Source organism: Lolium perenne, chromosome 6, assembly GCF_019359855.2.
Source record: "Lolium perenne isolate Kyuss_39 chromosome 6, Kyuss_2.0, whole genome shotgun sequence".
In the NCBI taxonomy this organism is placed as follows: Eukaryota; Viridiplantae; Streptophyta; class Magnoliopsida; order Poales; family Poaceae; genus Lolium; species Lolium perenne.
In genome coordinates, this window is record NC_067249.2 from 31,581,481 (window position 1) to 31,594,058 (window position 12,578).

The following is a 12,578-nucleotide window of genomic DNA, read 5'->3' on the forward strand; positions in this document are numbered from 1 at the left end:
AAGTTGACGCCGACGATATACATACATACACGGCTCCTTGAGTCCGTCGGGTCTGTAGTGCACCCTACGTTCGGGTGTTGCCGCGGACCAATCATCGACTCCTCCGTAACATCATCAAAATCATCGATTCTTCTGTGACATCATCAAAATCATCTACTCCTTCGTGACATCATAAAAATCATCTACTCTTCCGTACCATCATCGAAATCGTTGACATCGTCAAAAGCATCCAAATGTTCTCGAAACTCGAAGAAATCTACGATATTTGACTCAACATTTTTACACCCTATACATGACTACTTCATATTCATCTACAGGGGGCTACTCCCATTATGAGCGCTGGTCGCGCAACCGATAAAAATATGGAATCCTCGTCGATAAAAAAGAACGGACCGAAGGTTCTAACAATTCAGCTCTTCGGCTTCTCTCGAAGCTTGCACCTTTTTAAAGACCCGACGGATTTAAAAATAACGGATGATGGAATGATTCGAAGACGTCGACATCAACATCAAGCTTTTTGAGTAGTACAACTTGAGTCTACGCACGGTTGCAAGCACCCGCCCATAGACTCGGGGGCTACTTCCATCGGGAGCGCTGGTCGCGCACCCGATACAAAATAACTTCGACTCTACATCAATCAGAAGATTCAACATTCTTCGGATGATCAAGATATTCGGATGATGACGACTTTAGTCCCTGCCCGAAGATTCACTTCGGCCAGACACTCGGGGCTACTGATGTGGGCATTACCCTTTGGGTACCTGGCATTACTATACCCGGTACGGATTATGAAGATGGACCAGCACGAGGACTCGACAAGCTGGACCCGCATGTAATATCAACTTGTACTACAAGAAAGAAGACTTCAATTCGTAGTCGACTAGGACTCTTTTAAACCCTAGCATGGTTGCATATATAAAGCCAGGCCGGAGCACCCCTTAGATTATATTTAGACAAACGGAAAAACATACACGCGATACGCCTAGACATTGCAACCCGCAGATTAGAACTAGACTAGATACAACTCCGCCTATGGTGGCCCCCTGTACATATTTTATCATATAGTGGATTGCTAGCAGGTCATAGCGATCCTCCACCGCGGGGACATGAACATGGGTACGTCGTGCCTACTCTCGCTCCTGGAATCTCCATCGTCGCCTTCTGTCAACCCTAAGCCCCTCATGGTGGGCATTACCGAGGAACCGCCTCGTCAATGTGCCTACTCACACCCTCCGTCTTTGATGTCCAGGCAGCCGGGCTCCGCCGCTGCCACCGACCTGGCAGCGGATTCCGCCGAGGGGAGCACGCGGGGCGGTGGTTCCCTAGGGTTTCGGTCGCCTCCAGAGCCGCTCTCGCGAGCGATCCGGGAGGAGCCTTTCGTTTCGTGGTGGGGGGGGGGGGGGGGGGGAGGGCGTGACTGGTAGCCCGCAACATGTTGAAACAGGCTCTAGGAGCAAAAAAATATGAATTTGCTAATTCTCAATATAATAAGAAATAACTTAGATCTCAAGTTTGCATGTCCGTTGGATATTACATGACATTGAGATTCATGCACTTTCAATGCAAGTGATTTTTTTTCCAGTTGTGTGGGATTGCCACCAATTTTGTGTGTGTTTTAACTAAAACATTTTTTAAGGATTGCATCTATAAGTGGAGTTGTAACTTATATTTTTTTTCTAGTTGTCATTGTGTTCTAACCGAGATTTTCTCCAGTTACAAGTGTAGTCGTAACTGAGACTTTATCCAGTTGCAAATGTGATTGCAATTAAAAGATGTCCCGAAATTTTCTCCCTTTGCAAGTGAGACTTTCTCTAGTTGTAATTATGGTGACAACTTAGATTTATCCCAAGATATTCTCCAGTTGCAAGTGTGGTTGCAACTAATTTTTTTTTTTTCAATTTTTTCAGTTGCAAACGGTGCACAAATAAGGATAATGTTACCTAATTTTGTTCGTGTGATTTCATTTTACCGAATATGAGAGAGAAAATTTAATTTTTTTTGTTTTCTAGAAAATGTTTAGATTTTAAAAAACGAAAATAAACATAAAAACAACTATAAAAAGTGCTGCCTTTATTCTACCGAAAGCTAAGCTAATCCAAAAAAAAAAAATAGTTCAATTGGTTGATGAGTCCACGCTCACGCAGTGGCTAGCGCCCTTAAAAATGGCATGGAGACATAAAATCTTAGACTAGTAATAGTGGGGAGTGTGATAGTGGGTAATAACATATATATATTATCATGTAAGGTCATATTTATTAGGTTGCAGATTCATCTTATCTTGAAAAGTGTAATATTATGATAACATAGTTAGTTACCACCTTAGTTTCTTTATTTATTTATTATCATATCATGTCATCAAAATGTCTTGAAATATGCGATGTTACTATCTATGTTACTCCCACTATAAGTAGTCTTATGCACTAGCCCGAGAAAGGCTGAATCGATATTTTCCTGGAGACAAGCCCGAGAGAGCAAACTAACGGCATCGTTTTCTGCATCCGTTGCGAGTCGGGAGAGCAAAAATGGCATCAATGGCCTCGTTTTCTACATCTGCAATCGTTGCGCGCAGCAAAGCAAAAAATGGCATGAGTGGCATCGTTTTCTACATCAGTTGCACGTGGGAGAGAAAAAAATAACATTGTTTTCGCCATCCTGTTGCACGTGTGGGAAGCACGGAAGACAAGGCTTAACTCAGATGCTCCACTCATCTCACTCCAGAGTCTCTTTTCCTATCACATTTCATCAACCGCCTCTTGCACCATGGACGCCCCAACTCCTCCCCCAACGGTACCGGCCACCAATATCACGCCCTAGCGTGCCGCGACAACCGGTCATGCCATTTGGGACTACAAACTGCGCAACCTACGAAGTGCAGTGGCATCAATTGGACCACGGAGGTGTTGGCTTTGAACATCCCTCGTCGTTTGCAAGCATGCCGGGCGAGGGGGGGGGGGAGGTCAATTCGCAAATGTGCATATGGGAAGATTTGATCCCCCGACAGGCATCGATCCTCGCCTTTTGGCGAAAATCAATCAAGGGGGGCCACGCAGCAATCGTGAGAACTCACATTCGTCGGGATTTGACCCCGTGCCGAGATATGCAGACCGTCGCTTCGCTCCGTACCCGCTGCCGTTTGTCGCTACTCGGATGGTAGCCATGGCGAGTGGTGTCACCACCGCCCGTGCCTACACCTCCACTCCCATCCTCGTGGACACCTCCTACGTTAGAGATGTCCTTATGGTCAAAGTATCGAATGTAAGTTAGTCCACCAATAACAAATCATCCAAACTTCATGTACCCGATGTTTGGTGTTTGTAGATCACTTTGCGGTCTTTTAATTTGTTAGCTCTGAATCCCTTTATGCTGTATTCTTAAACGGAAAGCTCGAAATGAGCCCGACTTTGAATTAACGAAGCCATCAACCGGCTAGGAGTTACACCAAGAGTTATAACACACACCAAACGCAAACTGAGAAAAACAACAGAAGACAACACAAAGAACGCCGCCTAGCACCAGGTTGAGGGAGCCTTGTCTTCTGTTGCACCGGAGCGAGCACATCCTAGTCCACGCCGACAAAACCTCCTACACACCAACACCACAGCTCAAGGGGGACTCGACGACGGGTCAGCAGCCTAGCAGAACTTGAGGATCCAAAGAGGAGAGGGTCATGCGGCGACGCCTCCAAGAAGGTGCATGGTGCACGAGTGCGTCATCGTCGTCGGCAGAGACCGAGGTCCTGCAAAGGTATTCTTCCAAGTAATGGTATCATTCCCTAGTCCCTACCGGTCTCCTCAACATTCTTCCACCTAAACAATTATCAGTCGTCGGACTTAGCTAGACCGCCGGTTTGGGTTGACGGGTGGCATTTTTTCGCGACCTAGACCTAGATACTCTAGGTCGCACCATCCCAGTGGTTTTTGTTACTCTAGGCCGCACCCTTCTGGTGGCTGCCACTGGATCCTGCGTAATGTTGGCCCGGAGATACAAAGACGAGGTTAATTCTCCAGGTGGCGTAATACCAGCATCAGTGGAGATTTCTCCTTCTCTTGTACTCTCCCTTAAACTCAGATTCACGTGGTTCAGTTTCTTGGCGAACCTCGGATGTGTTCCCTTTCGCGTTTTCTTTGAATATTTGGTATAAATCTTGTCCCAGTGAGGTTCATCATTTGGTTGGCACTTGATTTCAATTGAGCTCAGGTTCTCGTGTTCGAAAAGTGTCGAAACACGTCGTTTGGAAGGTGTCCTTTTTGGGCTGCTCCTCGGACGACCTGAAAACTGTCATGGTACGGGGTTTTAGCTTTCATGTCCGTGTGAGGTATACAAGAAACTAAATACTAAGTAACAATACAATTAAGGTATACTACCTTGCAGAGGAGCATCGCAATGTTCTCCAAATTAGGGGTACCCTCAAGGATTCTGAGCAACACTTGGGAGTTGATCGCGCCAACGTCACAGCGGACGAGGCACAGTATGTTCAGGTTTCGGAATACCGGGAATTCCTGAGATTTCTGGTCCAGCAATGCCTGAAATACACCAACGTACAAGAGAAAGAAAATGCATTATATATATATATATACTGCGTGGATTTGGATTTGGCGCCAAAGTGATGGTAGTTAGAAACATTGTTATAAAACACCAAGACACAATCACACAAGCCATAGAATGCGTACCGTCGTGGTGAATCCCTCCAGCCGTAGGTTGGTGACATTGGATATTCGGGCCAGGAAGCCGCGCATGGATCTCAGGAACTCGAGCTTGGTCTTGTTAGCCCGTTTGTTCGGCCGGCAATCTCGATCAGATATGCTGATCAACGCCGTGACGAGCGACGGCAGCGCCTCGTGCCCTGGAGCAGTGATCACCGGGTTGCCGCCCTCGCCGCCGAACGGGACGCGGAGGAGGAGGAAGGTGAGGCGAGGAGCCGCGATGGCCAAGGTGACATGATCGGAGTAGCGAGTTGGAAAGGTGACTTCGAGGCTCTTGAGCGTGGGTGAGACGATGGCGCAGTAGGACTGGTGGTGGCAGCTGTCGATGCGCAGGACCTGGAGGACCGGGCACTGCGCGCCGAGCTGCTCCCCGAAGCCGTCTCGTAGAGTCACGCCAGCGAGCCGGAGGCACGTCAGGCGGCAGGCGACGGCGCCCATGTCTAGGTGGCGAGGCGGCCACTGGACGACGCCGCTGTGGTCGGCGTAGCTGGAGCGTATGCCGACGCTGGTCGGGCAGCGCTTGAGGCCGCGGCGGATCCACCTCTCGGAGGAGGCCGTGCTCCTGCCGTCGACTAAGTAGAGGCGGAATGCGGTAAGAGGCAGCGAGACGCCGGCGAAGGACGCGAGCATGCCGTCGGCGAAGTCCTCGAAGCGTGCGCGCTGCCGGGAGCCGGGCTTGTCGCTGCCCGGGAACTGCCGCTGGTCGATGTGGAGGCAGGGCGCGGAGCGCCACAGGTGCCTCCACCGCCGCGACAGCGCGCTCGTCTGCGCGGCCTGCCAGGACCCGAGGCGCCCGATGATTTCGTGCAGGAGGTGGTCCGGCAGGTCGCTCAGCCGGTCCTCCGGCGCCACCGCGTCCACGCGGGCGCGCTTGTAAGAGGGAAACGCCGTCTGGGGCGATCGCTCCAGCTGGCTGCCCATCGCCGGCGGCCGGCCCCGTTGCGAGAGGATCGAGGCGTGGCTGTTTCTACAGTGTTTGCTCGTACGGGCCGTATTGCGTCGTGGGGCTCGAGCTTGATCAACGAGCAGTTTAATTTCTGGCTGTCTATTTGTGCACCAACTGCCGAGTTCCGAGTTCCGACTCGAGAGATGATTCGGTCTCCGAATCCGATCGCTGTTGGGCATCTCCAGCGGCGCGACGCAAACGGTCGTTGAGCGACCGTTTTCGTCCGCCGTGACCGGAAATGCGTTTGGGGCCTATTCTAGCGGGGCGACGCAAAGTGATCGGGCCGTCCGCCGCGACGCAAACCTGGCCCAAATATGCGCCAGGTTTGCGTCGCGGCGGACGCTCGGCGGTCGCTCCGAGTGTCCGCCGAAAAAGACGTAGGACCCGCGCGTCAGTGGCTGGAGGGCGATATTATTCCCGCCACTGGCCATTCCCCCGCGCCAAATTGGAAACTAGACCGGCGCGAGCAGGCCAGAAGCGATGGACGTCCTCGCCGCCGCAGCTACCGCCATGGATGCGGAGCAAACCCTCGCACCCGCCGCCGCCCCACACTCCCCCGTAGCCACGGCCATAGCCACAATGGATACTGCAGCTCCGGCGGAAGCAAAGCGGGCCGCCGACGGTGGCGGCCGGGAGGCAAAGCCGAAGGCGGCAAAGAAGGTGCTCTCCGCGGAGGAGAAATTCCTGGAGGCCGCCAAGCGTCGCGGGCGGCGCAAGAACCAGAAGATCAAGACTGCCGCGGCCGCCAACCAGCAGGCCTGGCAGATGCAGATCAAAGACGGCGTCGCGCAAGTAGCCCTCCATCCGACCTTGGCGGAGGGCAACATGATCGTCAAGAGAGAGGGGATCGCCGGCGTCGCTCCTCCGACCTCTTCGGTCAGCTCGGTAAGTTCCCAGCTGCGCCCTGGAACTCCCGCTCCCTTGCAGGGCCACACGGCGTCGCGGTTCGCCTCCGGCCTGCCGCCGGTGAAGTTGACCGGGGCGGCGGTTCCCTACCTCAACCGGACGCCTAGAAGCGGTGACTCCTGCCCGGGCGCGACACAGAAGACGCGCCAGGTGCCGGAGGAGAGCATGCTGCAGCCCCGCATCTTGTTCGACGAAATGGCGCCGCCTGCCCCGACGATGGACGACCCTGTACGTGAGCTCTGTCAATGTGTGCGAGTGCCCTGTATCATGCGTCTGATGTCCGGTCGTTCGTAGGACTATTGAAAGGACCGCCATGATTCAGACATCCAGGAAATTATCTACGGCGGCGGCTTCGTTCGCGATGATCGGGCCTGGACAGGCGCGCATGATGCGGAGGACATCGAGACCGCAGGGCTGTTCGGCACGCAGCAGACGCAAGATGCGGAGGACATCGACACTGCACGGCTGTTCGGCACCCAGTAGACGCAGCCAACACCCGTGTGCGTGGACGACGACGACGACGCGCCAACACAGCCCGCCACCAAGAAGAAGGGGGAGAGCCGCAGGACACAAGGCTTCGTCGACGAGGAGGACAAGTGTTTGTGTGAAGCGTGGCTGGCAACGACCCAAGATTGTATCAATGGCGCCCAGCAAAAGGCAAGGTCTATTGGGCCAAGGTCTTGCAGCAGTACAACGAGACCAGGATGCACCCGCCTTACCATATCACAGGCCCTCGGACGGAGGAGTCCCTCCGGAAAAGATGGAACTACATCAAACAAGAGACTGCCAAGTTCTGCTCGGCGGTGGAACATGCTATTAACAACCCCGTAAGCGGCACTGCCGTCATGACAGTGGTAAACACGATACAACCATCATCATTCTACACAATTTGCGTCATTGCGTCAATTTGCGTCATTCTACATCATTGGCGGCTATGATTGCAGGTATCCCGCGCCTTGCAGAAGTTCAGGGCGACCGCACAAGAAGGGCTTCCATATGGTCCATTGTTGGGAGCTGCTCAAAAACAACAGCAAGTGGATGATAAGCTTTGCGGCCTACAACGAAGCTGTGAGGAATGGGACAGCGATCAACCTCGACGGCGAAGACGACGATCAAGGTCGTCCAGTCCTTCCACCTCGTCCACGAGGCCACAAGGCTACCAAGGCCGATCTCGTCCGGTAGGCGCAGGCCATTGCTTTCACGCAGAGCATGGAGAAGATAATGGCCGACAACCGTGCCGCCATGGCTGCTAGGGACGAGAAGAGGCGTCTGGAAAAAGAGGCCGCAGCTGCCATCTATCAGAACCTCGCCAAGGAGGTCCTCGATGTCCAAAGGCTGGACATCGAGGCCAAAAAGGCAGACGCCGAGGCCAAAAAGGCAGACGCCGAGGCCAAATTACGTGCAGAAGACACAAGGATCATGCTTGCTGACTTGAGCGGCGTCGACGACGACACCAGGGAATGGTTCATGAAGAGGCGCGCCGAAAGCCATGCGCCCAGCACCTTGGCCTCCTTTTGGACTTTTTTTTATTGCTGTTCAGGCCTTGTTGTGCCCCTTTTGCTCCACTTTGCGCCGTACGAGCTGCAAAGTGTGATGAACTTGTTTCAACCCTCAATTTGCGGTTGTAATTTCGTGCAAAGTCGACGCTATTTCATGTTTTTGAATTCTGGCCTGCGCCCAAAATGCGTCGCGCCGCTGGAGCCAACCCCAAACGCAAACGGACACACGACCATTTCCCCGTCCGGCAGGCGACGCAAACGGACACCCACGGACAATTTGAGCGTCCGAAATGCGTCGCCCCGCTGGAGATGCCCCCTTGTGCTGACTGCCGAGCAGCTATTTTTTTATAAAATAATACATATTTTTATTAAATTTCATAAAAAATACACAATTTTCTCGAGAAGTTCGAGAGACAAATAGTTATCACCAATTGCAAAATGATCCGTGGAGTATTTGTGGATACTTAAAGTTGCCGCCTAGTTTGTTTATTTGTTTGCCATTGTGATCCAAATTTATTAAATTATTTGTATGCTTTGTTGAACTTAAATTATTTGTTTATTATGTTAAAATTGTTAAGTTATTTTTATAAATTATTGTAGTTTATTTATTGTTTAAAATCTAAATTTTATCAAAAATAATGTTGGAATGGCTTATGGGGTGAATGGCTAGGCGCCGGCACCTTCGCATAATTGTATCCATGCCGTCGTTCCCAGAGAGGCAAAAAAAACTGCTTTGCCGGATGCTGTATTGGGCGCGAGTAGAGATGCTCTAAGGTACGAGGTGTTCGGTGCATATATTGTCGAGCAAAACCTTAAAAAAGGTTGTTTTTCAATTTTGCTCGCATTTGCGGGTATCTTGTCGGAAAACCTCAAATGTAGCCCAGTTTTGTTTTTATTTTTTAAAACTTCAAAACTTTTGATTTCAAAGTTTTAGAAAGTTTCGGAAAAAATATGTGGACGTAGAGAATGTTGAAATCTCTCGGTGTGTAAATTTTCAGATTAAAATACATCATATATTGCCCTCAGTAAAAATAACAAAGTCTCGTAAAATGACAAAATTTAGATTTTAGTGTGTTGTTCGTTACTACTACCTCCATCCCAAGGCTTAAGGCTTATATTTTTTTGGAAAAGTCAAAGCAAGTAAAGTTTGACCAAAATTTTAGAATAATATATGAATAAATATGATATTTTATAGATAGCACATGAAAATATAGTTCATTATCTATCTAATAATATTAATTTTATATTTGACATATCAATGATTTTTTTATAAAAAAATAGTCAAACTTAACATGGTTTGACTTTCTGAAAAAAATATAGGCCTTAAGCCTTGGGATGGGGGTAGTATTCATCAATGCTGAAATCAAGATTTGTTATTGTTGCTGAGCCCAAAATATAACATATTTTAATCTGAAAATTTACACACTTGTAGATTACAATATTATCTACATCACAGTATTTTTTCGATTTTTTAGCTTATTTAAAATAGAAAATTTATAGGTTCAAAAAGTAGCCTAGTACATGCTCGAGCTACAAAAGTCAATTTTCGTATCTTTTTTAAACAGTAGGTCGAGCCCTGCCTTAAATTAATAAAGCCGTTGCCGGCAAGATAATATAAGATGCTAGAAACCAGCTAACAGGAACCAGAGCTACAAGCAAAACAACAAAAAGAATGGAATACAGCTAGAGCTCTCGTATCTTGTCCCGGAAGCTTTCTCGTTACGCCTACATTCGGCCCCATTATAAGCAGAGTCCAGGAAAGCCTAGCGCGCCCTGTCGGGAAGAGATCAATCGGTTGCACACGGCAGCCTGGGACGGATCAGAAATAGGTTGGACTCGGCGGGCGGCGGCCATAACCCTCTTCACACCGGAGTTGGAATAATCCGGTGGATCGTCGATGATCCCCGGCCGGCGGTTTGTGCACCTGGTGCTGAGCAACATGACGAGCACCGGCCGTATCGAATACTCGCTGCGGCACATCGACGCGACGCGTTTCTTCTACCCTACTACGCCGCCGCCGAAGCCATCTGCTCTCGCCCACCGTCCACCGTCGGAGCCGTCTCGCCTGCCTCCGCCGGTCATGGGCTTCACCCCTCCCCACTCTTCCTCCCCGGCCGAGAGAGGCATGGAGTTCATGCTCCTCGGCACGGACAAGATCGTCGCCTCAGACCAGACCGGCCGCGCCGTGCTCTATGACCCCGCGCGCCACACCGTCCGCACCATGCCGTCACTCACGAGCCCCAAGTACAGCCCCGTGGCCCTCACCGTCAACGGCAACGACCTGTACGTCATGAACGCGATCCCCAACCTGCCGTCGACCATGCACTTCGACGGCCACGACCACGGCTTCGACCAGCTCGCCTTCCGGTCGGATTCGTCGTCTCCCACGAACCAAGAAGGTGACTGGTGCTGCTCGGACCTCTCACCAATTCCCTGCGAGCGCGATGAGCCCGATCCTCAACACGGGGTCATCCGGGCAGCCACCACGGTCGACGGAGGCTCCAGCATCTTGGTGTCCAAGCATGGCATGGGCACCTACGCCTTCGACACGGCACGCGACGAGTGGAGCAAGGTCGGCAGATGGATGCTGCCGTTCGCTGGACAAGGAGAGTTCGTCCCCAAGCATGGCCTCTGGTTCGGCCTGACGGCCCGCACCAGCGACGTCCGCGACTGCGACACGAACCTCCTCTGCGCCGTGGACCTCGGATCGACGACGCAGCAGCGGCAGCGGCCGCCCACGGTGCGCGGACTCTCGGGGCATGCCGTTGTTCCGCCCGTGGAGTGGGGATGGATGCCGGAGACGTCGCGCCTCGTGCACCTGGGAGACGCCAGGTTCTGCGTTGCCAGGTTCTTCAACTGCGAGGCGTCCGCTCGCCGGTACGCGCTGTTTGCCGGCGTGGAGGTGGAGAGGTACGGCGGGGATGGTGATGCCGGAGGGCTCCGCATGGTGATGCACAGGTCCGAGGTGTACGTGCTTCCCCGTCAACTCATGTATTGGGTGCTATGATCCTTCTCCTGGGATGTGTGGCGATTCGATTGCTCTCTGACTCTCTGAGAGTATTTGTAGACTACTAATCCGTTAGTATCATCTCCATGCAAAGGGAGTCGTGGAGTTGATCAATAGGGAAATCAAAGACCAGCCATGGGTTGATGCAATCACAAGACTCTTGGTTCATTATTGGACTGCTATCACAATTCTTAATTTACAGAATGCATTTTCATCTTGATGCAATCACAATTACCAAATTTCTAAAAATCTTTGTTTGCGTTTAGGATTACCAGCGCTGCTCAAACCAACTTCAGTAAAAGGTTATAATTATCCTTAAGAAAGCGCTCACGCTTCACGAGGTTTGAACCTCTAGATAAAAAGCATGTGCAATAAGGTTTAAACTCAGGTCCTATATGTTCATCCGAGATCATGCAACCTCGATCAACGGTGAGATTGGTCCTTACTTCAAAAACGCTAGAGGGTTGTGTCAGGGGGACTCCTTCTCGGCGTTGCTGCTCAACTTTGTGACCGACATGTTGCCCGCATTTTGTCGGCAACAAACCAAGGGGGCGACATCCAAGGGGTTGTCCCACAATGAATTATGGGCTGGTCAAATACCTAGAACATTCAGATAAACTCTAATCTTAATCGCGGCATCACCAATCTTATCATGGGAGAACAAGATAGTGTTCATGGCCGTGTTGCAAACTTTTTGAATTGTCGGCTCTATTCATTCATGTTCCGTTACCTTGTCTTGTCGATTAGTGACCGTGATCTTCCTGTGAAAATCAAGATCTTCTTATGGTAGTTTGCTTTGAGTCACTTGTGCTCTAGCAGAAAGGTAAAGGCAAGTGCCATCCATCACCCTTTGCGCCTTATGTGGCACGGTAGAGGATGGCGTCCTAACATTTTTTTTCTCTTGCTCGGTAGCTATATATGATCATGTGGAGTGTCTTAAGGGAGTTGCTGGAATGTAATCCCTTCTGTTTCTTTCTCAATTTACGGCGATCTTTGAGGGTTTTGTGGATCGTGTTTAACCATGCATCCATTGATTGAAGAACCGATTTTTTTTAGAATTTACTAAATATTTTACTCCCATTGTTTAACTTAGATTATCCAATCGTCTTCTATTAGTGAATAGAGGTTGTATAAAAAATCTAAAAATTCAATAAACTTGGGCTGAAGAAGCTAACTTCCTTTTTTGTGAGAATCAATAGCTATTCAATTTTTTTCAAAACAGGAAAGGCCCAGCCTCTACATAAATCTGTATACGGCCTTTTAAAATCAGTAGCTGTTCAATAATCATTACTAAGAAATAGCAGAGTTACATTCAAGCTGAAGCCACAACAAAAAAAGAGCTGAAGCTTTTTTTTTGCACAGAAATGGGCCTTAGCATTGGCCCATCCATTGGCCCATCCATGCAACAAAGAGAGGCAATAACCAGGACATAGATTTTTGGCTCCTAGGCAACATGCTGGTGGGTATTTCCACCAGGCATACAGATATTTCAAAGCAAAGAAAAACAGGAACAAACG

The 12,578-nt window shown here is 50.2% G+C and overlaps 2 protein-coding genes across 2 annotated transcripts; one reads left to right on the forward strand and one right to left on the reverse strand.

Moving 5' to 3' along the window:
• Window positions 1-4,646: 4,646 nt before the first annotated feature.
• LOC127310616 (MEIOTIC F-BOX protein MOF-like) lies at window positions 4,647-5,624 on the reverse strand. Its single transcript, XM_051341274.1, has one exon. The coding sequence runs from the start codon at window positions 5,622-5,624 to the stop codon at window positions 4,647-4,649; it is 978 nt and encodes a 325-aa protein (XP_051197234.1).
• Window positions 5,625-9,951: 4,327 nt separating this feature from the next.
• On the forward strand, window positions 9,952-11,061 carry LOC127310615 (uncharacterized). Its single transcript, XM_051341273.1, has one exon. It carries the CDS (start codon window positions 9,952-9,954, stop codon window positions 11,059-11,061), a length of 1,110 nt encoding a protein of 369 aa, XP_051197233.1.
• Window positions 11,062-12,578: the final 1,517 nt, after the last annotated feature.